The 23,419-nt window shown below is 35.7% G+C and overlaps 4 protein-coding genes across 8 annotated transcripts; 2 read left to right on the forward strand and 2 right to left on the reverse strand.

The window, feature by feature from the left end:
• Nucleotides 1–1,352: 1,352 nt before the first annotated feature.
• LOC114163754 (molybdate-anion transporter) lies at nucleotides 1,353–5,445 on the forward strand. Its single transcript, XM_028048058.1, has 8 exons — nucleotides 1,353–1,583; nucleotides 2,396–2,540; nucleotides 2,635–2,803; nucleotides 3,411–3,681; nucleotides 3,983–4,248; nucleotides 4,349–4,564; nucleotides 4,663–4,765; nucleotides 4,989–5,445. The coding sequence occupies exons 1-8, from the start codon at nucleotides 1,433–1,435 to the stop codon at nucleotides 5,045–5,047; spliced, it is 1,380 nt and encodes a 459-aa protein (XP_027903859.1). The 5' UTR covers nucleotides 1,353–1,432; the 3' UTR covers nucleotides 5,048–5,445.
• Nucleotides 5,446–6,119: 674 nt separating this feature from the next.
• Nucleotides 6,120–8,681, reverse strand: LOC114196195. Its single transcript, XM_028086760.1, has 3 exons — nucleotides 8,438–8,681; nucleotides 7,367–7,526; nucleotides 6,120–6,629 (listed from the first exon to the last, which is right to left on the reverse strand). Exons 1-3 carry the CDS (start codon nucleotides 8,538–8,540, stop codon nucleotides 6,380–6,382), a joined length of 513 nt encoding a protein of 170 aa, XP_027942561.1. The 5' UTR covers nucleotides 8,541–8,681; the 3' UTR covers nucleotides 6,120–6,379.
• Nucleotides 8,682–9,232: 551 nt separating this feature from the next.
• Nucleotides 9,233–18,136, reverse strand: LOC114162617 (MAG2-interacting protein 2-like). Of its 2 annotated transcripts, XM_028046567.1 has the most exons (8): nucleotides 17,900–18,136; nucleotides 15,833–16,835; nucleotides 14,168–15,138; nucleotides 12,424–12,512; nucleotides 11,893–12,252; nucleotides 10,325–11,549; nucleotides 9,835–10,100; nucleotides 9,233–9,485 (listed from the first exon to the last, which is right to left on the reverse strand). In XM_028046567.1, exons 1-7 carry the CDS (start codon nucleotides 17,994–17,996, stop codon nucleotides 9,841–9,843), a joined length of 4,005 nt encoding a protein of 1,334 aa, XP_027902368.1. In that variant the 5' UTR covers nucleotides 17,997–18,136; the 3' UTR covers nucleotides 9,233–9,485; nucleotides 9,835–9,840. The 2 variants fall into 2 exon arrangements, with proteins under 2 accessions (XP_027902368.1, XP_027902369.1); XM_028046568.1 differs by lacking the exon at nucleotides 9,835–10,100 and having other exon boundaries at nucleotides 9,240–9,485.
• Nucleotides 17,993–23,341, forward strand: LOC114162619 (probable RNA-binding protein EIF1AD). Of its 4 annotated transcripts, XR_003599259.1 has the most exons (6): nucleotides 17,993–18,007; nucleotides 18,106–18,519; nucleotides 18,728–19,256; nucleotides 21,973–22,190; nucleotides 22,576–22,651; nucleotides 22,949–23,341. XR_003599259.1 is itself a non-coding variant. In XM_028046571.1 (5 exons), exons 3-5 carry the CDS (start codon nucleotides 21,981–21,983, stop codon nucleotides 23,008–23,010), a joined length of 348 nt encoding a protein of 115 aa, XP_027902372.1. In that variant the 5' UTR covers nucleotides 18,217–18,519; nucleotides 18,728–19,256; the 3' UTR covers nucleotides 23,011–23,327. The 4 variants fall into 4 exon arrangements, 2 of the variants coding, with proteins under 2 accessions (XP_027902372.1, XP_027902371.1); XR_003599260.1 differs by lacking the exon at nucleotides 17,993–18,007 and having other exon boundaries at nucleotides 18,216–18,519; nucleotides 18,744–19,256; nucleotides 22,949–23,327; XM_028046571.1 differs by lacking the exon at nucleotides 17,993–18,007 and having other exon boundaries at nucleotides 18,217–18,519; nucleotides 21,981–22,190; nucleotides 22,949–23,327.
• Nucleotides 23,342–23,419: the final 78 nt, after the last annotated feature.

Consider the following 23,419-nt stretch of genomic DNA (forward strand, 5'->3'; position numbering starts at 1 on the left):
TTACATTTATACTCTTTCAAACATTAATTTCTATTCCCGTCCTTTTACTACTTTCCTCTATTTCTCTTTTACAATATACCAATAAAAGGATAAGAGTAATTAATATTTTTGTTGAAATAGTTTGTGCAATTAAGTTAGGGAAGGAAAGTGGGTCCAACGCACACTATCCATTTATGCTTTTGCAGGGAATACTAGATCCGAGACCTCGCCGCTGGGAGCGTTTCTACGCTGCGGAAAAACCATAAACCACCGACACCACCTTCTATTCATCACCCGTCTCATCTCTCGCCACGTGTAACCCATTTATCAGTCAACGACGGTGATTAGAATATCACCACCAAACCGCGTTGTTCTCCTCTTCATTATCCCATACAACCTCACCCATTCTGCTTCTGCATCCCACGCTTCACACTTTCCATAATCACATTACTCACTTCATCTTCATCGATTTTTGGTGCCCACTCTTCTTTTTCTAATAACCTTTCGCATACAACTACCTAAAACCTTATTTTATGTATCCTCATTACAAATACATATTCAAAATAATTAAATATTGATCCAATATATTGAATATTTTGGACAAATAATCTTAAAATAACAATTAATTAACTCAATTAAAAAATATGTTTACGCAATGTGTCTGGAAAAAAAATAGTCTTAAAAGGACACTTAACACTTTCAATCGAATTTTGAAAAGGTTTCATTTTTATTTATGGTATCAAACACATGATATTATTGTTTTACGTCAGTCTAATTGTTTATTAAGGCTTCTCATTCAATATACATTATTATAATACTTTTAATTATTATTAATACTATTTATCCATAGTTAACTTATGAAATAGTATTTTAATAAATTAAGAAAATAAAATACACCCGTACATTGACTATAAAAAATATGTATATATTAACATGAATGATGTTTTTACACCAATGACGGATAACGGTTAAACTTAGCTAATAATATTGTTAAAAAAACTACACCATCCTTCGTTGATAATATTAGTAAGCTTAACTTGGGTAGTGATTCATGATTAAATGGTAACATAAATTTGTTTTATAATATCTTGATATATAAGATTTACTTAGATAGTTTTCTGAAGAATTATTACTAGTTTTTTTTTTTTTTTGTAAAATTAAAAATAAGCGGGTCCAATAACAAAAAAAAAAAAGGATTGCACGTGACACTGTTTTCCTTAGTTTTTTTTTTTTTTTTGGTGCATGTGGAAAGCAAATGGATTACCGGGGAGTGGCGGTATCATAAAGGCAAAACCGGTTTAACCAGTTTCGTGAGGGTGGAGTGACTGCAGCGGATAAAAGCAGCATTTAGAGGCATATATATAACCCTCCCTGGCTTGGTTCATCTCTCACTCAACTCGCAGAGAAAGAGAAATTGAGAGAGAAAGACAGAGAAATAGTTGGCAGAGTGAAAATGGAGTTGTTCTTCTACGCGGTGTTTGGTGGTTTGGCCGCGGTTGTGGCAGCTCTGGAACTGAGCAAGAGCAACAAGGACCGAATCAACACCTCTTCCGCATTCAATTCCTTCAAGAACAACTACCTCCTTGTCTATTCCCTCATGATGGGTACAGATCTCTCTCCATCTCTTTAGATCTCGCTCGATCTCTTCCTTCGCTTCTCTCATTCCGCTCGATCTGCCTCTTCCTTCTTTCATTTCTCTATTCCAATACCTCCAATGCTCGCCCTATTCTTTTTTTTTCCCTCGCCATAATTTCCTTTCATGTTTTCCTCATGGAATGTTAATTATCACCGAAATTAAAATTGAATCAGGGAAGCCATTGTTTGTTTGTTTTTACCTTACTTTCTGTTATTTGGGAAATTGAATGTAGCGAGAAATCGAAAGCGTTTCAGGCGGATCCTGACGATTAGTTTCTCTGATTGTAGTGACGTGTCGGTTCTGGAAATTCTGATTTCTTTTTTTTTTCTTTTCTTTCTTTCCTTTTGGTTAATAGTGCATTTCTACGCTGTGCATTGTCTTTTACTCCGCTCGTTGTATAATCTGAACTTCGCTTTCTGATTGTTATGGTGTTCGATGAGATGGTATTTAAAAGGACATTTTAATTTAGTTAAGTTGTCTATCTCTTAGAGTGGTTGATTTATTGAATTTATTTTATTTAATATGTTTCTCTGATTTTAATTACGTTTTTCGTCATTGAGTTATGACTCTGAGGAGAATGTTGTTGGTGATTGAGAAATTGAAAATGCACTGATTGAAATCTGAAAATTATTATCAAAGGTAGCTCTGTTTGTCGGTTGTTTGTGTATGGCTGCAACTTCTATATGTGATCGTGCTATTGTTGAAAATGTCAAGTTGGTATTGGAGTTGCTGTTTTAGTTTTTGGGAAATCTAATGGGTTGCCGTTTTCTATGGTTAAAGCTGGAGATTGGCTACAAGGTCCATATGTGTATTACCTTTATAGTACATATGGATATGGGAAAGGTGAGATCGGACAACTCTTCATTGCTGGTTTTGGGTCTTCTATGCTCTTTGGAACAATTGTTGGATCTCTAGCTGACAAACAGTGAGATGACTTTTCTGTTTATTATTACATCTTGCTGCACACCTATCATAGATTTTTTTTTTTCTGTCTCACATGCTTCTTATCCTGAAATCAGAGGCCGGAAGAGGGCTTGTGTAACTTATTGCATAACCTACATTTTGAGCTGCATCACCAAGCATTCTCCTCAATACAAGGTTCTGATGTTGGGTCGTATTTTGGGAGGCATTGCAACTTCACTTTTGTTTTCAGCATTTGAGTCATGGCTTGTTGCTGAGCACTTCAAGGTGAGGAATAATTGTTTGATTTAAAGCTTATATGCTCTTTACTAAGAATATTTTCTCGGGAGATATTGATATAAGACATTCGGATAGTGCACTTCATTACTGACTTGTAATATGGTTTTAGATTTATGTCTATTTGTAGGGTGTATCTGACTTGAATTATACAATGTAATTTAACTGCCACAGGCTCAAGAGTCGGGTTTATGTCCTCGTAATGATAATTTAGCTTGATTGTTTTAATTCCAAATTGGGCTAGTCTTGTATGTAGCTGGATGACTTCTGAACATGTTTCGCTTTAAGAGTCTAACCTCTACTCAAAATATTGCAACTAAAAATTTCAAATGTAGTTAGATAGTGTATCGTTATGTCTATGTTTAGAGTAAGTGTCTTGGTTCAGTAAATCATGTAAATATATCAATAGAGAAAGTTGCATTTTGGTATTTGGATTCATTAAATGGATATTGAATTAAACTCACGGTGTATACTTGAGACAGTTTTCAGCATACGCTTCTTGTTAATATGGTTTTTTATTTTGTGTTGACATCCATTTGTTACGTTGTGTATTTATGATTCTGAATGTTCTCTGTTTTTTTTAACTTTAATTTGTCAGAGGGGCTTTGACCAACAGTGGCTATCATTAACATTCTCAAAGGCTATATTTCTTGGAAATGGCCTTGTTGCTATTTTGTCTGGTCTGTTTGGAAACGTCCTTGTTGATACATTGGCTCTTGGACCTGTGGCTCCCTTTGATGCTGCTTCATGTTTTCTTGCTATTGGTATGGCCATCATACTATCTTCATGGACGGAAAATTATGGGGATCCTTCCGAGAGCAAGGACTTGCTTACCCAATTCAGGGGTGCTGCTGTTGCCATTGCTTCAGGTAGATTCCTTGCCTTCAATTTATTTTCTCTGTTTTTATACAATGCTTTGATACAGTAAAGTTGAACTTCGAAACTCTTTACCCGTCAAATTAATCTATATGCCAGTTTACATGTAAAAAATGTGTACTTTGTTGTAACCAATAGTAGCTGTAACTTTTTCTCCAAACTATATAATAGTAGTTGTTATTTAAGCTCCCTTAAATGGAACTGATCCAGCAAAAGTGATGCTTTCGCATTTCTTATTCTGTTATCATTTATTTTATTACTTTATTCAACTCATCTTGTATTCTCTGTGCTCAGATGAAAAAATTGCCTTGCTGGGTGCCATACAGTCTCTCTTTGAAGGTTCAATGTACACCTTTGTGTTTCTATGGACTCCTGCATTGAGCCCAAACGATGAAGAGATTCCCCATGGTTTTATTTTTGCAACTTTCATGTTGGCTTCAATGTTGGGAAGCTCACTTGCATCCAGATTGATGGCCCGCTCTTCACTCCGAGTAGAGAGCTATATGCAAATTGTTTTTGCAGTTTCTTCTGCTGCTCTGATGCTCCCGATTTTGACCACTGTATGCAACTCTTCCAATATACTCCCCTCATTTCCCCCTAGTATTCTGATTAACTTCTCACACCATTTTTCTAAATATTGTCTTTGTTATTGTGTAACAGTTCTTGGTAGTTCCTACTGGGGTGAAAGGTGGAAGCATCTCATTCACTGGCTGCATTCAACTTCTTGGCTTCTGTGCTTTTGAGAGTTGCGTTGGCATATTCTGGCCATCCATTATGAAGATGAGATCTCAATACATTCCCGAGGAGGCCAGGAGCACCATCATGAACTTTTTCCGCATTCCTCTGAACATTTTTGTGTGCGTCGTGCTGTACAATGTATGTTTCACAATCTTCTAGTTTAATACAATGCTTTATCTTAATAACATCATAATTTTTTATTTGTTTTTGACCGATTGTGTATTTTCTCTGTGCAGGTTGATGCATTCCCCATCACTGTTATGTTTGGCATGTGCTCAATTTTCCTTTTGGTGGCTTGCATCTTACAAAGGCGACTGATGGTGATTTCAGATAAGCCAAGTAAGACCCTTACACAAATTATCTGCTGCTTAAGTTGATTTAGAAACAGGATTTGGATGGACAGAAACCTTATTTAGACTAATTGGTTGTGTTTTAAATTTATCCTATCTGGGAACTACTGGTATACCTTTGGTTTCATTGCTCCTTCCTGAGGTTGTTCTTGTAGTTCTCCTATAAGAAACACGTTCTTACTTATAGCTGGGATAATTTTTGTTTGAAACAGAAGCAGCAGAGTGGCAACTGAAGGATAGGGACGGCGAGTCTGAACCATTGAACATTTAACTGGTTTTTGCCCGAGTTTTGCCAAGTCACTGAACTTAAGCTACTTCAGTCTTACTGATACATTTTCTGTCTACGACTTTGTACGATGCAATCTGAGTGAAGGTAAACCTGATGCTCACAAAGAGAAGAAATTGAAGCAAGAAGCAGAAAAGGACAAGAGGAGCAATTTTTTAAGTGTTTTTAGTATAAATATCGTAGTGCATTAGATTTCTATTGGCTATTACTTGAGGAGAAATCTCCGTTTTGGTAGTTCTGATGGTATTCTTTTGGGGGCAGTATCTAAGTTTGTCCCGTTGGGAATAGTATATATGCCATACTATTTCTTTCTTTATCTTTTTATTTTGTAATCAAAAATCGCACTCCATTCAATTAATGCATCTCCTTTTATCTTCCTTTTTTTTTCCCTTACCACCATTTTAAAGATGCTACCATCTATTTCACCAATCAAACTGTCCTTTGCCCCAAGGATTTCATGTGACCATCGTGGACCAATTATCAGATATTATTATTTTAGATAGAATTTTGTCTGTATTTTGATAAAATACATTTTCTTGGAGTCCACCATACCATACAATCAAAGGAATTGCACAATTAATATAAGAGGAAACAGTTGATTGATGGGGCCGTGAATTGAGGGAGGGATTGGCGTAGCGTCAAACTTTTTAATTCTTTCCCGTCACAAGCCGCGTCCCCATCATGCCTCTACACTCGCTATATTTCAATGCCTTTCTAAATAAACTGTTCACCAACTTTACTTTTAAATAAATTGATTACATTTACATGTTTTTATTTTTAAGCAAATTTATTATTTAGAGACGAAACTATTTTAATCAATACAAAATGTCACTTTTGATCACTTTTTGAATAAAGATTAATTTTATATAATAGCATAGCATTTATATCTTTTTAAAAATGAAGTCGTACCATACTCATTAGTTTTCATCATTTCTGTCATGAAAACCAAACTCCATTTCCTTTTAATAAAATTTAGTAATTTTAATTATAAAATAGTAGCATTAGCTTGTTCCACATATTGATCACAGCACTAGCGAGATGGAAAATATGATAGAACTAATGAAGGTCTTCATAATAATAGCAGATAATGTGATTACATTATACACACCATATCTCCGCAATGCTTTAAACAAACTTGTACAACAGGAGAAACTACCACTTGTGACTTGTGTGATTCTCATGACTTATCCGAAAAGGCTAAATTATTGAAATAACTGAATACATTGTTTGATAAGTGTATATACATGAAATAATGCTTAGATACAAAGAAGTTTTAAAGTGAACTTCATTGAATGTTGGATTGAATACAAGATATTATCATGTCACACGGGTTCGTTTGGCTTCTGCAGAAGCAACCTCCAAATCTCCTATGAAAAAAAGGATTTTGTCCAAAATTCCACGACATGATCTCTCTTCAGCTAGAGAGCTTTCTCCATTGAAGTCAATTTCTGAATGGAAGCTGTGAGCACTTTCTTTTTCTTGATTTTTTCTTGAACCCAGATGTCGCTGTATCTCTCCTTGGTGAACAAGATAGTAGTCACTGCCTTCTCTAATAATCTTCAAACCCCTATTTTATCAAACATCAAATAAAGTATTTCCCTTCCTATCAGACTCCTACCGTTGTTGCAAAAGCTGAGATCAATTATTGTAGTGTCAACTCAAATCCAAAACAATTTTCAGACAAAAATTGGTTTTTGTTTAATAATAAAGATTCATGTCAGAGAGCCTAAACTAGATCTAGCAATGGTTTTAAAATTTTTAAAATCAAACCGGTAGAAGTATTGGTTTAGTGTTTAATGGTCAAACACTCATTATTAAAAGAATAATTGTAACAATTAAAGAGCACATAAGTTATCCTAGCGGAACAAAAGATTGTAACTTTATTACATTAAAAACTAAACATTCAAGGCACACATAAAAAAAGTGTTGATCAAATATGGGTACCTATAAGAAATTCTAGAAGGAAATCAGAAGAAAAAATAATTTGCCTTCTTTCTTTAATTAAAATTAATTTATAGTGAATATATAGAAGTTATTTCAAGATAAGTCCATTTTAATTTATAGTAAAACAATTCTTATTTTTTTCCCGGTAGTATCTATGTAAAGATTTATCCAAACATACCCTATATCATACTATTCAGGTCTAAGTTCAAAAAATACACATCTTTATTCTTTATTCTTGTATATTGCTCTATTTTTTCATTTCTGATCAATGTGAGACTTAGACTCACACTTGGATTCTTAAGTACATCGTATTATACAAGAATAAAACAAAAAGCTCATCTGAAAAATTAGAAAACTCACACTCCAATTCGATCACAACGATCTTGCACCTCGTATACATCTTTCCATGATTTTGAGCCAATGGGAGCATAAAAAGCAGAATGATCTTCTCCCCATCTCTCTCTAAAAAGTTTAGACCATAGACCATTGTCTGAGCCCACCAGCTTCCACTTCCTACATACTGCACAAGTGCTTCAACTTGTTTAGTTCAACCCTTATTCAAACAAGCTAATATAATTCTGAATCTAAGAACTTTAAGAAGTTTCATACATTACCACCAACTAATTAAAAGTTGTATTATCTGCAAATTTAAACCGCATTAGGAACCTCACACATATTCCCTACTCCAAAATGTTTTTCTCTGCCAAAAACTTTTGATTGGATTCAATTGTATTTGTGCAGTAAGGGGTAAACATCAAATGTTTGATAAAACTTAAAATCAAATTATCTTTTCATCACTTATCAAAACGACAATTTCAAGGGGCAAAATTTGGCCAAGCTCCATCTATCTTTCTTGAAAAGCATGGTCACTGTTAGAACACGACCAAGTGAACACAAATAACATATCTCACTGGTTCAAAGTTCACTGGTAGAGATAGCAGTGGTTGGAACTGTATGGATGCAGTCCACATAACCTAGGCCAAAGAACAGGAACCTTTACAAGGTAACTAATATAAGATTACCGCTTCACCTAAACGAAACTACACAAAACGAAATTCTTTTCCTGATTTTATTTTGACATGATCTGCAATACCCACTACGTTGCCTTCCACCTTTTGTTTTGTGGTTGCAAAAATGCCTCAATTCAGACATCAAAGGAAAGTAAGAACCAGTGATTCACATGATTCAGGGAAAACCGAACAAACAAATCAACCGAATTTAGGGGATCATACTCAGCTCATGATCGCTTCAATTTCAGATCCAATTTAGCGGAAAACATACCAGATTATCCAAGCCAGCAATATGAAGAATTGAATCAGACGAATTGAAGAAAGTCAATTCAGACCAAATATTTCAACACAAGAAAAAAAAAAAGTTTTGCAAAGAGAGAAGAACGTAATTATGAAAAAAAAGTGAGTGGCTGAGGCTGACCTTGTTGAGCAACAGCAAGATGGCAATAATCTAAGAGACCGAATATCTTCATACATATTTCCACAGGTAACCTCTCCATTTTCGACAACTTCACAATAATCATTAACTCACACAGTTATTCATCTAACAATAACATTCACAACTTTCGTTTCCTCGGATTCTGTCTGTGCACTCATAATACTAACAAAACACTCATTTTTGTTGTTTCTGTTAGTTGCTTCTACAAGAATCCACAACAGCTCTGTTTATTGTATAATATAAATATAATATTATTATTATATTATTTTGGCGCGTAGGTATATGTTGGCGCATGCCAGCTACTCGCTCTGTCAACCACTTGTTCAAGAGAACGCATCCTACCGCTATTATAATTATTTTGGGTTAAAAATGATTTTGTTCTTTTTAATCTTAAAGTTAAAACTAAAATTAATCTTATTTAAATTTTTTGAATTAATTTAATTTATCTAAACGCGTAAATTTAATTATTTTAATAAATTTTATTAAATTTATTTAATGTTTTAAATATATTTAAAAAAACATATTTAACCTATTATTTTTTATATAAACTTTTTTTGCTATCCATATTTCTTTAACAGTTTAATAATGTAAAAAAATCATACCGTAAATTAGTTAATAAAAACTAGTAATATTTTCTTTTACATCAGTACATATTATATCCTAAACTAATTTAATTATTTACAAATTGATGTTGTTAGTTATTATATCATAAAGGGTAATTATCTTGAGTGTGTGTAACTGTGTATAAGTTCTTCATGTGTAACTAAAGTAAGGAATATTTTTGTAAACAATGTATCAAGCTATTAAAAATAACACACGATTTGGCTAGAGCAAACGAATCTCTATATAGTATGCCATGCCATAAATGTTTAAGAAAAATTTATATCAAGCATAGAATTTATCAGTGAAAAATGCGAGATAGCCTAAGGGGCAACACTGATTCCCCTTTATAGCCTGCATCTTCAGCTGTAATATCATCATTGCTCCAAGTATCAGAAACAAGGACAGCACTTAGGTAACGCAGTAGCACCTAAAAGAAACAAAGTAAATAGGTTTCATCAGTGGATTATATTACATTTTGTTCAAAGAACTAGTTGACTTAAAAAGATAAGCAGTTAAGGATTCGATGAAAACAATTTTCATAATCGAACACCCCTTCAATTGAAACCACTGATGCACAAAACTACAAGTTCATACCCACTTTACACTGATACAAATACTACTTGACACTGAATTTACCAAGAGATTACCAAAGCCAATTACAGAACATTTACAACATTATATATAGGCTAAGGAACAATAAGACAAATAATTTCATTATAAGAAACATTATTTTCTTCACAGTTTATCTTTCAACGCATTCCTGCAAATCCTCATACCTCGGTTCAGTTCAAGTCATAAGTGTCAACCAGTTTTAAAATGTCCTTCAAAATGTGCTTTCTTTCTAGCTTTACTGACTCAATGAGAGAGATAACAACATTCACAATATAAATGGAATCCCTGGACAAAAAGCGCTCTGTCTCAACCCCAGGAATTATTTTTTCTAGTGCTCTGGAATGTTCAGTGAGACGTTTTTGTTCTTCTAACTTCAATTTCCACTCTCTCCAAAATGAGGATTGTACTTTGCCAAGTTTATCCATATCGTCTGAATAAACATATTCAACACATTGTCTTAGTCAATTACAGATGCAAAAATGTAAGAAAAAAAAAAGTGGGAGAAAGAAATCCACAATCAATACAAGCATGATCATCAAACAATATTTTAAATAGAAACAGCATACATAAAAAAGTTAAAAAAGAAAATGCAATCTAAAGAGTCAACTACTGATAAATATACAATTAACAGCAAATAACAAAAAAGACAATCACCAGAACTGGGTGATGCATGCTTTTCCTTAAACCTCCTCTTCAACAGCTCCCTCCGTTGAGAAGGGTCAGTCTTTAGTCCAGAGTTATGTAGTAAGCTGTATGCCATCCCAACACTCATGATACTACAAATTTCTTGATAGTCTTTTCTTATTTTGAGTTGTTCTTCTATAATTTCTACCCCATTGAAGGCATCCACAAGATTCAAAAGATAGGAGCAACCCATTATATCTTCCTCTTCGGTGACTGGTGGCTCCATAATTGATTCTGCTAGAGAGGCAATCAGATTGTCTCTTGGGGCAAATCCATTTCTTGCCAACCAGCACAAAATGGTTACCACAGCTTGTGTTCTGATATTTAGATATTGCTTTCCAGTACTGAGTTTCCTCTGATGCTCTCCTTTCTTACTTAATTCAATCAACCAAGGGAGCTGTGAAGCAGCGAAAGACAGAACTTTCCCATTTTCAGTCAAGATTGATGCCCAATCAACTCGATCGCCAATAGCCAAGGTTTTCGCAACGATGGAAAGCACGTCTCTAGCTTTCTGAAGATGAACATCTTGATTGTCAGCACCAATACCATCAAACTCCTGAAAACAACCATTAACATCTAGTAAATTTTGAAAACTTTGATTTGGAAGGGAGTTTAAAGATGAGCCTTTTACTGAAAATTTGGAAGGATTTGTCTCTGTTGATGTCATCAATATTTCACACTGGCCCTGCATATCTAGATCCTTCCATGCGTGGAGAAGCTCACCAATAGATTCCTCATCACAGTGGCTTAAAGCAAACCCTAATAGCTGCTTTCGAGAATCCACATCCATATTATCAAGGGCAGGGCCTCTTGCAATTGCAGCACATAAATCCCATATGGTACCATGTCCTTTTCTGGCCAAACCAAGACAAAGATCAAATGCCAGCTGTAAATCACCAGAAACTGCAGCTTCTCGAGCAATAGCTTCCTCAACAGTTGATATGTCATCAGCGGACCTCAAGCCAAGAAGTCTGGCAACCTCAATAAGTTCATCAACATGAAAATATGCTCCACTTTGATTTGTGATTGCCATTTTTATAATTTCCATAGGATCTTTTATTTGCCTGAATTGCATGGGCAGAATATTCACTCCAAGGTTTGGAAGTTTAGCAGTAAGTGCATCAATAATATCTGCCTCTGCCTTTACATTTCCACTACTTGGATATAGATTAAGACATTCTCTGGCCTTCCAGATCTGGAATAAACTGTAGCAACATAATTAATCAATTCATGTAGTTGAGGATGGGCTAGCATAAACATAGCTGCTTATAGAAGACTATCAAGAAGAAAAAATGGTGTTTTGAAGTGATTTAGTAGACAGTTAACAAAAGCATAATGTATATTAAACTGTGATTTCAATCACTATTGCAAAGTAGGTAAAAACTGAAAAATCTACAAAAAGTAAAACAGAATACTTTGCCCAATAGTTCTTACATCTGAGCATGGTTGTGATAACATGATGGATTATCGTGAGAAAGGCTAACAAAGATTTTAAGCATTAGATGTTACAGATAATAAGCTGTTAAAGGTAATCTTACTTCAGAGCAAGAAAGGCTTGAAGCTGAGAAGAAGTACTCCCTAGCTGCTTGAATGACAAGGTTTTCAGCCTTCTCAGAAGCCAAAGCAACTGAACTTGTACCCTTCAAGTAATTTCTTGCAAGAGAAAACTTCCCAGCTTTGAGCAGTCCTCTGCAAAATTCAGTCAAAATATACTCTGGGTCCAGGAAAGGAAATGCCTTTTCCCTCAAGTATTGCATATCACGCCACATGCTGGCCCATTCACTATCGGACCGGCTTGGCTGACGACGAATAAATTTAGAAAGAATAAGACGTATAATCTGTTTTACACCCTTTTCATCCAACTGAGCACCTAGGAAAAAGTTTAATGGCTTTGGGACCTGTATAGATCCATAAAACAACAAAGTAAATACAACATAGCTACAAAACAATAACATGAATTGTAGAATCATTCTACAAAATAGTGGAAACAGAAATTGTGCAATTCAAGCAATAGTGATACACACATTGGTTACACAAATTTGGTTGGGTATAGAGGTCAAAATACCAACCTGGTAAAATGCCAAAAGCCTCCCTGCTTCAATGTGACCTTCAGCAGTTTTAAGTCTTCTCTCAAGGTCCTCTACTTGAAATGCACCATCTGTTCAATAATGTACTCATAAACCGATTAGAACTAATGCAACTGAATTAGCCACATGAAATCTACACCAATTCACAACAACACATGCAGGCACACATTGATTTGCAGCATGTGCCATTGGTTAGTTTTGGGATTAAAATTATGTGCACACCTCACCTCAACAACTCAGGTATATGTCAATCAAATATACAACACAGGAAGCAAAACAACATTGGATAACAGAATTGCAAGCAGAACTCTCATCCACACTGAATGACTAAAACAAGAAAAGCCCTTTTCAGCACTGGAGAGAATACAGTGAAAGAAAATGATTAGGCAAGAAGCACATAGCAAAATTTTGTATTCCAGGATCTAACACAAAGAAACTGACACAAATTTGTTACACACAGGACTAACAAGACAAAGGATGTAAATTTCCAAAAGTTTAGAGGAAGATTAGCATGGAAAGCTACAGCCATTTGAAGATTTTTGGGTTATTTTTTCTTTTGATACTAGTAGTCTGAAAAATATACCATGCGCATTTGAAGTATTGAAGGAAGATAGGCACAGAAAACTAGATTCATTACAAGACATTTTCTTCCAGTTCTAATATTCAAGAGATTGATGTAAAGAGTGGAAGTGGCAGTTTGGAGAGCAGAAAAAAAATTCTTTTCAAGAGATGAGGAGGCAAATATGACCTTAAATATGAAAGTGGTGTGGAAAACAAGCCCATAGTGGCAGTAGTCTAGGATGTAGATGTGGTAGTAGTTGCTTGTGAGTTGAGTTGGTCACAGAGCTCACTGAAGCAGGTTTGGAAAGTTTCATGGTGGGATTCAATGGACTATTGCAGACAAGTGTGGCAGCTATCATTGAGTTGTTGGATGTTGTCTAGTTGTGTTTGGAGCAGGGAAAGCCTATGAATGAAGGTTTGGAACACTTCTTCCATGTCTTTTGCTGTGTTCTTAGGTAAGCATATAGATGCAATGAAAGCACCACATTGACAAGCAGAACTGCCAGCTGTGCCAAGAACTAGGTTGAAACTAGAAAAAAAATGCAATAATGTTGTATTTTCCTCATGCCTATACTCCTCGAGCAGTAAGGCTGGTTCCACGGATTTGGACTACTGAAGCACCCTCTAGAGAAAGGCAAACTAGGAGAATTAAGGCCCAAAGGCCATTACAATAGCCTAATATTTGAGATAGTATAGCGGCCTTCCTGGTGGGTTGTAAATACAGCAGGGTCTATCAGATGTTTGGGTCTGATTACTATCAGGGTCTCATTTTGTTTGTGAAAATTAATGTGACAAAATAATACAGGGATTTACTTTCAGTTTAATAAACATAAAAAGTATGGGAAAATGTTTAAAAATAAGCATGCACAAGATTTAACATAAAACAATGAGCAGGATCATTCCAATGTCAGCCATTTAACTCTGAGTTAAAAAAAAAGAATTAACTACTGGAACGAAACATATGATTTAAGGATCAATTAAAAGTTAAAGGTCTACTTCCTAAAAGGTACAATTTAATGGGTACTTGTACTCTTTTCACTTTTTTCCTTCAGTTGTAATGAAACCCGAGGAAAAATTGATGAGCAATAAATCAACCATGAAGAAATTGTTAACATTACATCTGAATGTTATTAAGGAATTAGAATAGACCTGAAGCAAAACTCACCATGTAGTTGAGAAACTTTAGATAGTATAGCAGCCATAATACTCCACTTATCTGTAACTGTAGACAAGTATATGCATTGCAAAGCACAATCAACAGCTTCAGCCTCAGTTTTGAAATAGTCATTACTTTGGAAGTTTCTGCACCCTTCTTCAATTACCACCAAGCATATATCCAATTTATTCTCTTCAGAAGTGTCCTTCAACCATCTGACTAAAAATGATTCCTCCATATTTCGATTTGTACAATCAGAAACAATGACATCTCCGAGTAAGGATACCTTGTGAAACTTTTCACGCAGAAATGGAATGGCTCTACTGTGTAACCTTTCGGTTACATTTTCCTCTTTCACTCCCTTAAGCAAAAATTTAAATTTTTCATAGTCTGACAATTCTACCCACTTGGCAAGATTCATGCTGAAGCCCATTTCACTATCATCATCATTGGAGTAAACAATTTGATTCAAGTATAACACATCCTGATGGAACGATTGTAATTCAGATAGGCCTTTGCGAAGAGCAAATTCAAGCAGGCTGAGGCAATTATCCAGCTGTCCACTAAAATCATCCATTGCTCTAGCTCTATTCGTATACCAGTTTGAGAGCTCATCAATTGATGGCCAAGGAAATCCATGGAAATGCTTAACAAAAGGTTCAGTTTTGACTTGTATTAGAATGTCATGGTTTTTAACTGATGCATTAATGAAGTGAACCATCTTCTCACATTCAACCCAATCATCTTGCCTCACGGCAAAACCAGACGGGGGAGATCTCCCAGGAAGAAGCTGCCCATACATTTGTACCGGAACAGTTTCTGGGATGGCAGCTAAAATTTCCAACATAAATAGAGACAAAGAATATGGATGACGCTTGAAGAGCAAGTTTAGTGCTCCAATTTTTCCACTCTCAGCAAGTGATATGGCAGCCTCATTAATAGGCATAATGCGGAATTTGCTATATTCCTGCACAGAAAACCTGCAGAAAACTGTGTCAATGAACTTTGAGTCAGTGGAAACCATTAGAATTATTGAACAATCGCAAATGATCAAATATCCTATCAGTCATTCATTCTAAAAATCAATAATATGATCATATTTTGGAATTATGTATATATACATACCTCTTAAAGTTTAGTTAACGTGATATGATTCAAGGAAATGGGTATTTGCAACATTGTCAACAAAAGGAAATAAACAGATCAAAGCACGTTAAAGTTTTTAATTGTTGCAATCACAGCCTGGAAGTTGATCTTAAGGAACTTAACATTAAGATTTAAGAAAACATTAAAAAAATAAACAATTTCAGCTTAAAGACTGGTTTTCTTTTATAGGTGTGTGTGTTTACCAGTGTACTGTAAACAAACTGAGAAAATAGATGGTAATGAATTTAACCAAATTAACATTTATTCAATATTCCTCCCACGAGCATATATGCTGAGGTATTCGACAACTATGCCTAATTCATGTTTACTTTCTGTTAAAGAGGATTCTCATTTCCCTATCCTCCACTTTTTTTTTATCGGTAAATTTTCCTATCCACTGTGCTAACTTAATGATATTTCAATTTTATTAAAAAATATAAAAAGAAAAACATGTAGACAAAACTTTGAGATTTAACAAAAGCATAAAAAATATAGTTCATGTTAACAAAATAGACATCTGTAACTTGCCTGCCCATGTTTATTCCAAGGTATGTTTCCAGCCTGTCTCTAAATTGTAAGATTTTAAGTCTGGCAAGGCGAAGATTCCATACTTTACTAGAATTATCATCATCTACTACTGAGAATTTATGATGGTCAGTGATGCGTAGACCATAATCTAGCAAAGCCTTCACAGCATCTTCTGTCACTCCAATTCTATCAACACATTCAGAAAGTACAAAATTTTTATCCTTGATATTCGATAAAATGTTCTTTATTTCATTTACTCCATGGCTAGAATTCAACCACTGTGACTTCAGAACTTTTTCTTTATCCAATCCATGACTATCAGCAAAATCCAGAGCAGCCTGATATTTTTTCTTGTTAATCAGTATACTATACATTTCAGGGACAGACTTCTCAGTAAATGAAACAAGGTGCCAGAACAATCTAGAAAGATGAAATTGATTAAGCCTATCGGTAATTATCCAATCTGTCTGATGCAACTCTTCCGTTGACCCATCATGCGAAGCATCACCTCCTTCTTTCAATGATTGACTTGCTAAAAGAAAAACACAGCCCTTATATTTCAGTGCTCTTTCCAAAACAGGTAAAAAATATGCATGATCCTCTGCTGGAACTGTAGAACCATTAAGGATGTCAATCAACATAACCACACCACTCCTGTTTACAATGGCAAGGATATGGTCACACCACCAAGTAAAATCCATAAAATCCACACAAGATTTGTTCACTCCATTCGATAAATCACCAGACATTGCTGAACCATCTCTCTCTCCCAAGACAAACCGGGAGAGTGTGAGGCCTTCTTTGTCCAGCTTAAAAATATGCAAGCACCCTGTCAAATCCAGAGTAGCAACGAATGAAGCCTGTGGTGAGATTAGCACCTTTGCATATGTCAGTAGACCTCTGTAATCTTTTGGCTTTAAATATAACCCCTCAAATTGCAAAGAGAACAACTGCTCCAGTTCTGTACTTGAATTCCTCCGCAACAAAGAAAGATGGCTAGATCCTGAAGATAAATACATAAGTAATCAGTGAAGAACTTGGACAGATAATATTTAATAGATATTAATGACTTGTAGAAACTCTACACTCTATTCTCCATATTCCAAGAATACTTGATTAATAAAAGACGAAATTTTGTTAGAGAATATAATGGAAGAAATGCAGGTGCAGATGATAAAATATGTTTTTGAAATTTGAATCAAGCACACAATATAAGTTCATTAATGGAATTACTCATTTCCATTATCCAAATAAAAAATATAGTTTTCCATGTGTATAAGGCTTGAAATCAGTGAAATCTCTTCCCAAAATTAAACAACAGTGACAAAATCCTATTAGGTGGGTCAACTACATGGATCAAACAATGCCAGAATGTTCTACTGTGAATCATGTCCATAGAGACCATAGACCTCTAACTCTAAATCCTTCTTAATAGTTTTGATGTAGTTTTTCTTGGTCTTCCTCTGGCTCTAGTGATAGGGCTAACCTCCAAATAACTTGGGCTTCTATTAGTCTCTTCACAGTTCCTAAACCAACGAAGGCAAGATTTTAGTGTCTAATACGATCACTTCTAATCCTATCTTTCCTAGTAGGTTCACTTTTAAAACCCAACATTCTCATCTTTAGACCCTTAATTAGATACTTTTAATAGGGCATTAAACATGTAAAAACTTTAATTGTTCGTTAATATGGTCAAAACCTTCTAGTAGATGACAACCCACCAAGACTTTTTTGTGGATTTACTATAATCATTTAAACTAACAGCCAATTTCTCAGATTATAAAGAAAAGTCCTTTTTATACAGCAGAAGAGGTAAAGGTTCATAATGAAAACAAGATTTCTTTCGCTATTGAAAATATTTATTAAGATACTCCATTTATTGCTTTGTTTGCCCTTGTAAAATTGGCTGAAACTGATCAGGTGAAAGGTTAACCCATGACACCAACAAAAGCAAATATCCAAAACCCATCCACATTTCCTGCATAATCTTTCAGCATGTAGAAAGCGAAGTTTCTTCCAGTATATCAGATCAGCAGTCAGAAGTAAAAGTGAGTGGGTGAGGCTGACCTTGTTGAGCAACAGCAAGATGGCAGTAATCTAAGAGACCGAATATCTTCATACATATTTCCACAGGCAACCTCTCAATTTTCGACAACTTCATCATAAACTCACACAGTTATTCGTCTAACCATAACATTCACAACTTTCGTTTCCTCGGATTCTGTCTTTGCACTCATAATACTAACAAAACACTCATTTTTTTTTTTTGTTAGTTGCTTCTACAAGAATCCACAATTAGGGATGTAAAAATGGGCCGAGTTCAACGGGCCGACCCGCATCCCGTGTGACTTAATCTAAAAAAACACCTGCAGCAGCAGCTGTTGTGTGTTTAATTTTGGTACTCTTTCTGCCAGACAGACTTCCATTCCACTGCCTGCCATCCATTTTCTCTCTCTAGCGAAATTTGGGAAACCAGAGACCAGACCCGTCGTGTTTCTCCTCCACCCACGTCGCTGGCCAGGAACACGAAGGCAGTGCAGCCCATTCACCACGTCGCGTTTCTCCTCCACCGTGACATCCACCACGTCGCTGACCAGAAACACGAAGGCAGTGCACGGAGAACGCAGAGCCACCATCCAACTGCGATTTGCGGACGATTCCGACGGCCACGACTACCACGAAGACAGGTTTGTTCGTAATTTTTGCGTTCTGATTTTTTTTTCGATTTATAACCTAAAGTTCTGATTTTCGTAAGCCTAAAATTCATTTCCCATAATTGGAGGTTATGTTTTATGTCTGGTTGTTGTTGCTGCGATTTGCCCTTCTTTGAATTGGACCCATTATGTGAATCGTAATTGCTGGTGATGCTTAAAATTTGCCCCAATATCTTCGTAGTTGCTGCTGTTAACAGGGATGGCAAAATAGTCAGGCCTGACAGGCCGGCCCGCCAATCCGACTGAAAAAGCATGAATCAGGCCAAGAATTTTAGTCCACTGATCCATGACAACCCGGTCTGTCAAGTCCGCTGGCCCGTCGGGCCAGGCCACGGGCTAAAACGGACCAGCCCGCGGGCCGTATAAGTTAATGAATTAAAAAAAAACACGTGCAGTGTAGCAGAGGAGGTGGGTGGAGTTTTGAAGTCTCTTCTCTACTCTGCCACTGCCAGACTTATTCCTTCATTCCTCTCACACTCTCTTCTCCTCCTCCTCCACCACCCGCGTTTTGGGAAACCAGAAGAGAGCACCCTCGTTTCTCCTCCACCCACGTCGCTGGCCAAGAAACACGAAGGCAGAGTGCAGGCCATTCACGGCGTCTCCTTTCTCCTCCACCGTGACATCCACCACGTCGCTGGCAGGGGCAGCAGCGCCACCATCGGACTGCGATTGACGAACGATTTCGACCGCCACGACCACCACGAACACAGGTTTGTTTGTAATTTGCGTTCTGGTTCCCTTTTCTTTCAATTTGTAACCTAAATTTATGATTTTCGTAACCCTAAAATTGGTTTCCTGTAATTGGAAGTTATGGTGTATGTGTGGTTGTTGTTGCTGCGATTTGTCCTTGTTTGGATTGGACCCATTCTGTGAATCATAATTGTTGTGCTGTTGTTGGTTAAATTTTCCCTCAATTTCAATTTCGTAGTTGCTTCCGTTTTGGTGTGGTGGTGATGTTCATTTCTTTTTTTCTTGTTTTTCTAGTGTTACTATTTTTTATCTGACTGTGTGATAGGCTGATAGTTGTGGTTGTTTTCTTTGTTTGTCTGTTTATCTGTAATCATGTTGGAGATATGTGGAGAACATGTATTTCATCGTTGCACTGTGATCAAATAAATACTGCCACTGTTTCATATTGTTCTATCATCCTTGAGACAAAAATATGTTCTTCATTAATGATTGAATTATATGATAGAAAGTACCAAGTTGCAAAGTTGTATGTGCCGTATTTGCAAAGCTGGGATTGAGTTGTTTGGCATTAACTTAAACTGAAATTTGCTTATACACTGCAGTATATTTGATGTAGAACTATAATGCCACCTCCTTTTTAACTGTTCTGAACTCTAATTTGTTTGAGGCATCTCTACCGGGGTTTGATGATGGGGAGATTTCAGAAGATGCTCCTATTGATTTGGAGGGTTTAGATGCTTCTGCAGCACATGTTGCCAAACAAATTATACAACCTCTCATCCATAATTAATGCTTCTGTTTTTTTTTTATGTAACTGTTTGCACTTTGGTAATGCTCCATGCCTAAAGTACTCTAATTCAGACTTGTTATTGATGTTGCAACAGTGTCTTGATGACTTGCAGAGAGCAAAATGTCATTTATATATATTGTAGGGTTGTTTGTTTTGTGATCAGTTATATTATATACTGCAGGGTTGTTTTTGTTGCAATAATTTTGTTGAAATCTGATTTTGGACTGAAAATGTAACATATGGAAAAAAGCCCACGGGCCAGCCCGCCAGCCCGCCAGCTTGCGGGCCGGGTTCAAAGGTGTAACCCGTTTCACCCTTGCGGGCCAAAATCGGGCCGGGTCAAAACGGGCCGGGCTGGCCCGTTTTGACATCCCTAGCTGTTAATCGCATATTTAGATCGGAGGTAACCATATCGAATCATTGCTGAGATGACCGATTGGTCTGGATTGTTTGTTCATGTTTGTGTAGTAAAATGCTGTTATATTCATTTTCGAATTGAGATGTTTTTTGCTATGTTATTGAGATGTATGATGTTGGACTGCCGTATAATGGTATTGTGTTGCTGTTTGATGTTTTGTGCTAAAAGTGTTGCTATTTTAGTACACAGTTTTATGCTGAAAGTGTAGCTACTGTAGTAGAAATTTGTGTTGTTATATGGGTTGCTTTGCTGTTTGGGTTCTTGTTTGTGTTTTTTGTTATTGAGTTTTGTTATTCTATTTGTTTTGTTTGTGTTAGGATTTAGTGAACCAGATATAATATAATGGATGAGCATGAGTCTAATACTAATCCTCCTCCAAGTAAAGATCATGAAACTGAGAGTGAGAGAATGTTCATAATGAATCTGTGAAGGTTGATATGGTTGAAGAGATATGGATGAGAGTCTAAAACTTAGAGAATCCTCTTGTAGTAAGAAAACGGAGAAGTCAAGAACTTCTGATGTATGGAAATATGATTGGGGTTGGTGAGGATGGAAAAGAGAGGGCAAAGTGTAATGGGTGCAACAAAAAATATGTTATTGGTAGTAAAAACTATGGCACATCTCATTTGAAGCATCACGTGGAGAAATGTAAACTTAAATTTGAAGATGTTAGACAAATGATAGTGGATGGGCAAGAAAAGTTAAAAGGTAGAAGAATAGATCCAATGGTTTACCGTGAGTTGTGTGCCAATTTAATTATCCAACATGTTTCAACTTTATTGAGTATGAAGCTCTTAGAACTTGAGTATGAAGCTCTTTGAGTATGAAGCTCTTAGAAGTTGAGTATGAAGCTCTTAGAACTTGGATAAGTTATCTGAATCCTGATGCATGCTTAGTTTCTAGAAATACGATAAGGAGTGATGTTATGAAAATACATATGAAAGAAAAAAACACGCTAAAGGAAGAGTACAGGAAAATCAGTAATAGGATTTGTTTGACATCTGATTTGTGGACTTCTATAATTGGTGAGGGATATATTGCTTTGACAGCATATTATGTTAACATAAATTGGTGTGCATGGGGAATTGAGAAAAGAATATTTTCTTTGACTTTGGATAATGCATCTACTAATGACGTTTTGATCAAAACTTTAAAAAGTGAGCTTATTTTGCAAAATTCTTTAGTATGTGATGGTGAGTTTTTGCATATTCGTTGTTGTGCACACAATAACTTGATTGTGCTCTTGGTGATTCATTATATCATATTAGGGAGAGCATAATGTATGTAAAGGATTCTGAAAGTAGGATGATGAAGTTTAAACAATGTATTGAAAAATTAGGAGACATTGATGCAAAAACTGCTTTGTGTATAGATGTTCCTACAATGTGCAATGAGAAATGGGAAAGAGTGAAAAAAATCTGTATTTTCTTATTGTCCTTTTATGAGATTACAAATATGATTTCTGCCACAAACTACCTTACATCAAACTTGTACTTTTTACAAATGTGGAACATCCAAACCTGGAAAGCTTAAAAGATGAAGGCCGCTACCGCCAGGTACGTTGATACTGCTGGAATCGCCGCTAATAGAGGAGCCGCCGAGAGAGGCGCCGCCGTTTTGACTACCATGGCCATGAGAGGAGGAAGGAAGAATTTGAAGAGGGCTACAGAGGAAAAACATGTTACGCTTCAAGACGGGCAAAGCATCATGCAGGTGGTGTCTTTACGAGGCTCTAATATCATTGAGGTACTGCTTTACCAGTCTTAAATCTTCCAATTTTTCTTTTTTATTTATGCTGAGGAAAATGAGAAAATAACTCTGGTAAAACTGACAAATTTTGATGGAGAAATAAATCAAGGAATATTATTTGAATATTTGCATCTGTGAGAATGAGAGGTAAAGTACATATTACAAAGGAAAATAAGTTGCAGTTCTTTCTACCCTGATAGTAAACAAAACAATTGGTACTTCTGTGAAAACAAATAGTTTCTAATAGTGTTGCAGGGATTGCGTGGATACTTCTATGATTTCTCTTAAAATCAGTTTGTTCAATGTCAGCACCCCTTTATAATGTGTGTACTACTTATGTGTGTATAGGTTCTCATTTATATTTCGATTTTGACGTGTGAAGGTCAAGGATGCATTTGGCAACAAATCACTAGCTCTGTTCCCTGCTAAATTTCGGAAAAGCGTGTGGATTAAACTAGGTCTGTCCTATTTAAAAAGCAATTCAGCAGTATGCCATGTTAATTTGTGTTATTAGTTTTTAAAAACAAAATCAATTGATTTACTGATAATAATAATAATAATCAAATGGTTGTGCTATAATTGCTGATTTTCTATCTGGACATTAGTGATAGTTTATTAACCGACCTCATGGAATGGATAGTTATAATTTGTCTCCTTTTCAAGTGTACTTAATAAGCTGTTTTTTTCTTAAACTTTTATTGCTTCATTGTTCGGGAATTCAGAGAATTTTTAGCTAACAATGAATTTGTCTATAGGACATTGGCATCAGAAATGCGGGCAAGGCCACCACAAAAAAGTTCATCACTTCATCTACTGATGGGATATTTTTCACCAAGCCAAGTAATAAGAGGTTCTGACTTATGTTGAATAAGGTGCTCACGGTTGAGAAAATCATTAAAGAGAATTAAAATGTTTGTTGAAGCTGGAAGGATCAGGAATGGAGGAGTTCTGTCAGAATTTGAGATGTAATAAGGCATTCACATGAAGACTTGAAGTGATTTTCTTTTTCTTCCTGACTTTTTTTTTTTTTGTATCAGAAGCAATTTATCTCCATTATTCAATTTTTGTATACAATGTCTGTAACATGTACTCTGTTTATAATAATCGTAATGTAATGATTTTGGTGTATAAAAAGTTTAGTATCTGTATTTTAAGCTCTTCTAGCAGGATGTTTAGAGTACCGCTACATTTGAAATCACCTTTTATACCAACGATTAAATGAATAA

The sequence above is a fragment of the Vigna unguiculata genome, chromosome 9, assembly GCF_004118075.2.
Source record: "Vigna unguiculata cultivar IT97K-499-35 chromosome 9, ASM411807v1, whole genome shotgun sequence".
NCBI lineage: Eukaryota > Viridiplantae > Streptophyta > Magnoliopsida > Fabales > Fabaceae > Vigna > Vigna unguiculata.

Coding starts and splice junctions, on each gene's coding strand:
- LOC114196195 (XM_028086760.1), bottom strand. CDS start 8,540: ATGATTATTGTGAAGTTGTCGAAAATGGAGAGGTTACCTGTGGAAATA. Junction 7,527..8,437: donor TCTTGCTGTTGCTCAACAAG/GTCAGCCTCAGC, acceptor GCACTTGTGCAG/TATGTAGGAAGTGGAAGCTG. Junction 6,630..7,366: donor CGTTGTGATCGAATTGGAGT/GTGAGTTTTCTA, acceptor TTGATAAAATAG/GGGTTTGAAGATTATTAGAG.
- LOC114162617 (XM_028046567.1), bottom strand. CDS start 17,996: ATGATGAAGTTGTCGAAAATTGAGAGGTTGCCTGTGGAAATATGTATG. Junction 15,139..15,832: donor CTTGGAATAAACATGGGCAG/GCAAGTTACAGA, acceptor AGTTTTCTGCAG/GTTTTCTGTGCAGGAATATA. Junction 12,513..14,167: donor TAAAGTTTCTCAACTACATG/GTGAGTTTTGCT, acceptor ATTATTGAACAG/ATGGTGCATTTCAAGTAGAG.
- LOC114162619 (XM_028046571.1), top strand. CDS start 21,981: ATGAAGGCCGCTACCGCCAGGTACGTTGATACTGCTGGAATCGCCGCT. Junction 22,191..22,575: donor GAGGCTCTAATATCATTGAG/GTACTGCTTTAC, acceptor TGACGTGTGAAG/GTCAAGGATGCATTTGGCAA. Junction 22,652..22,948: donor AAGCGTGTGGATTAAACTAG/GTCTGTCCTATT, acceptor ATTTGTCTATAG/GACATTGGCATCAGAAATGC.
- LOC114163754 (XM_028048058.1), top strand. CDS start 1,433: ATGGAGTTGTTCTTCTACGCGGTGTTTGGTGGTTTGGCCGCGGTTGTG. Junction 2,541..2,634: donor GGATCTCTAGCTGACAAACA/GTGAGATGACTT, acceptor TCCTGAAATCAG/AGGCCGGAAGAGGGCTTGTG. Junction 2,804..3,410: donor TTGTTGCTGAGCACTTCAAG/GTGAGGAATAAT, acceptor TTAATTTGTCAG/AGGGGCTTTGACCAACAGTG.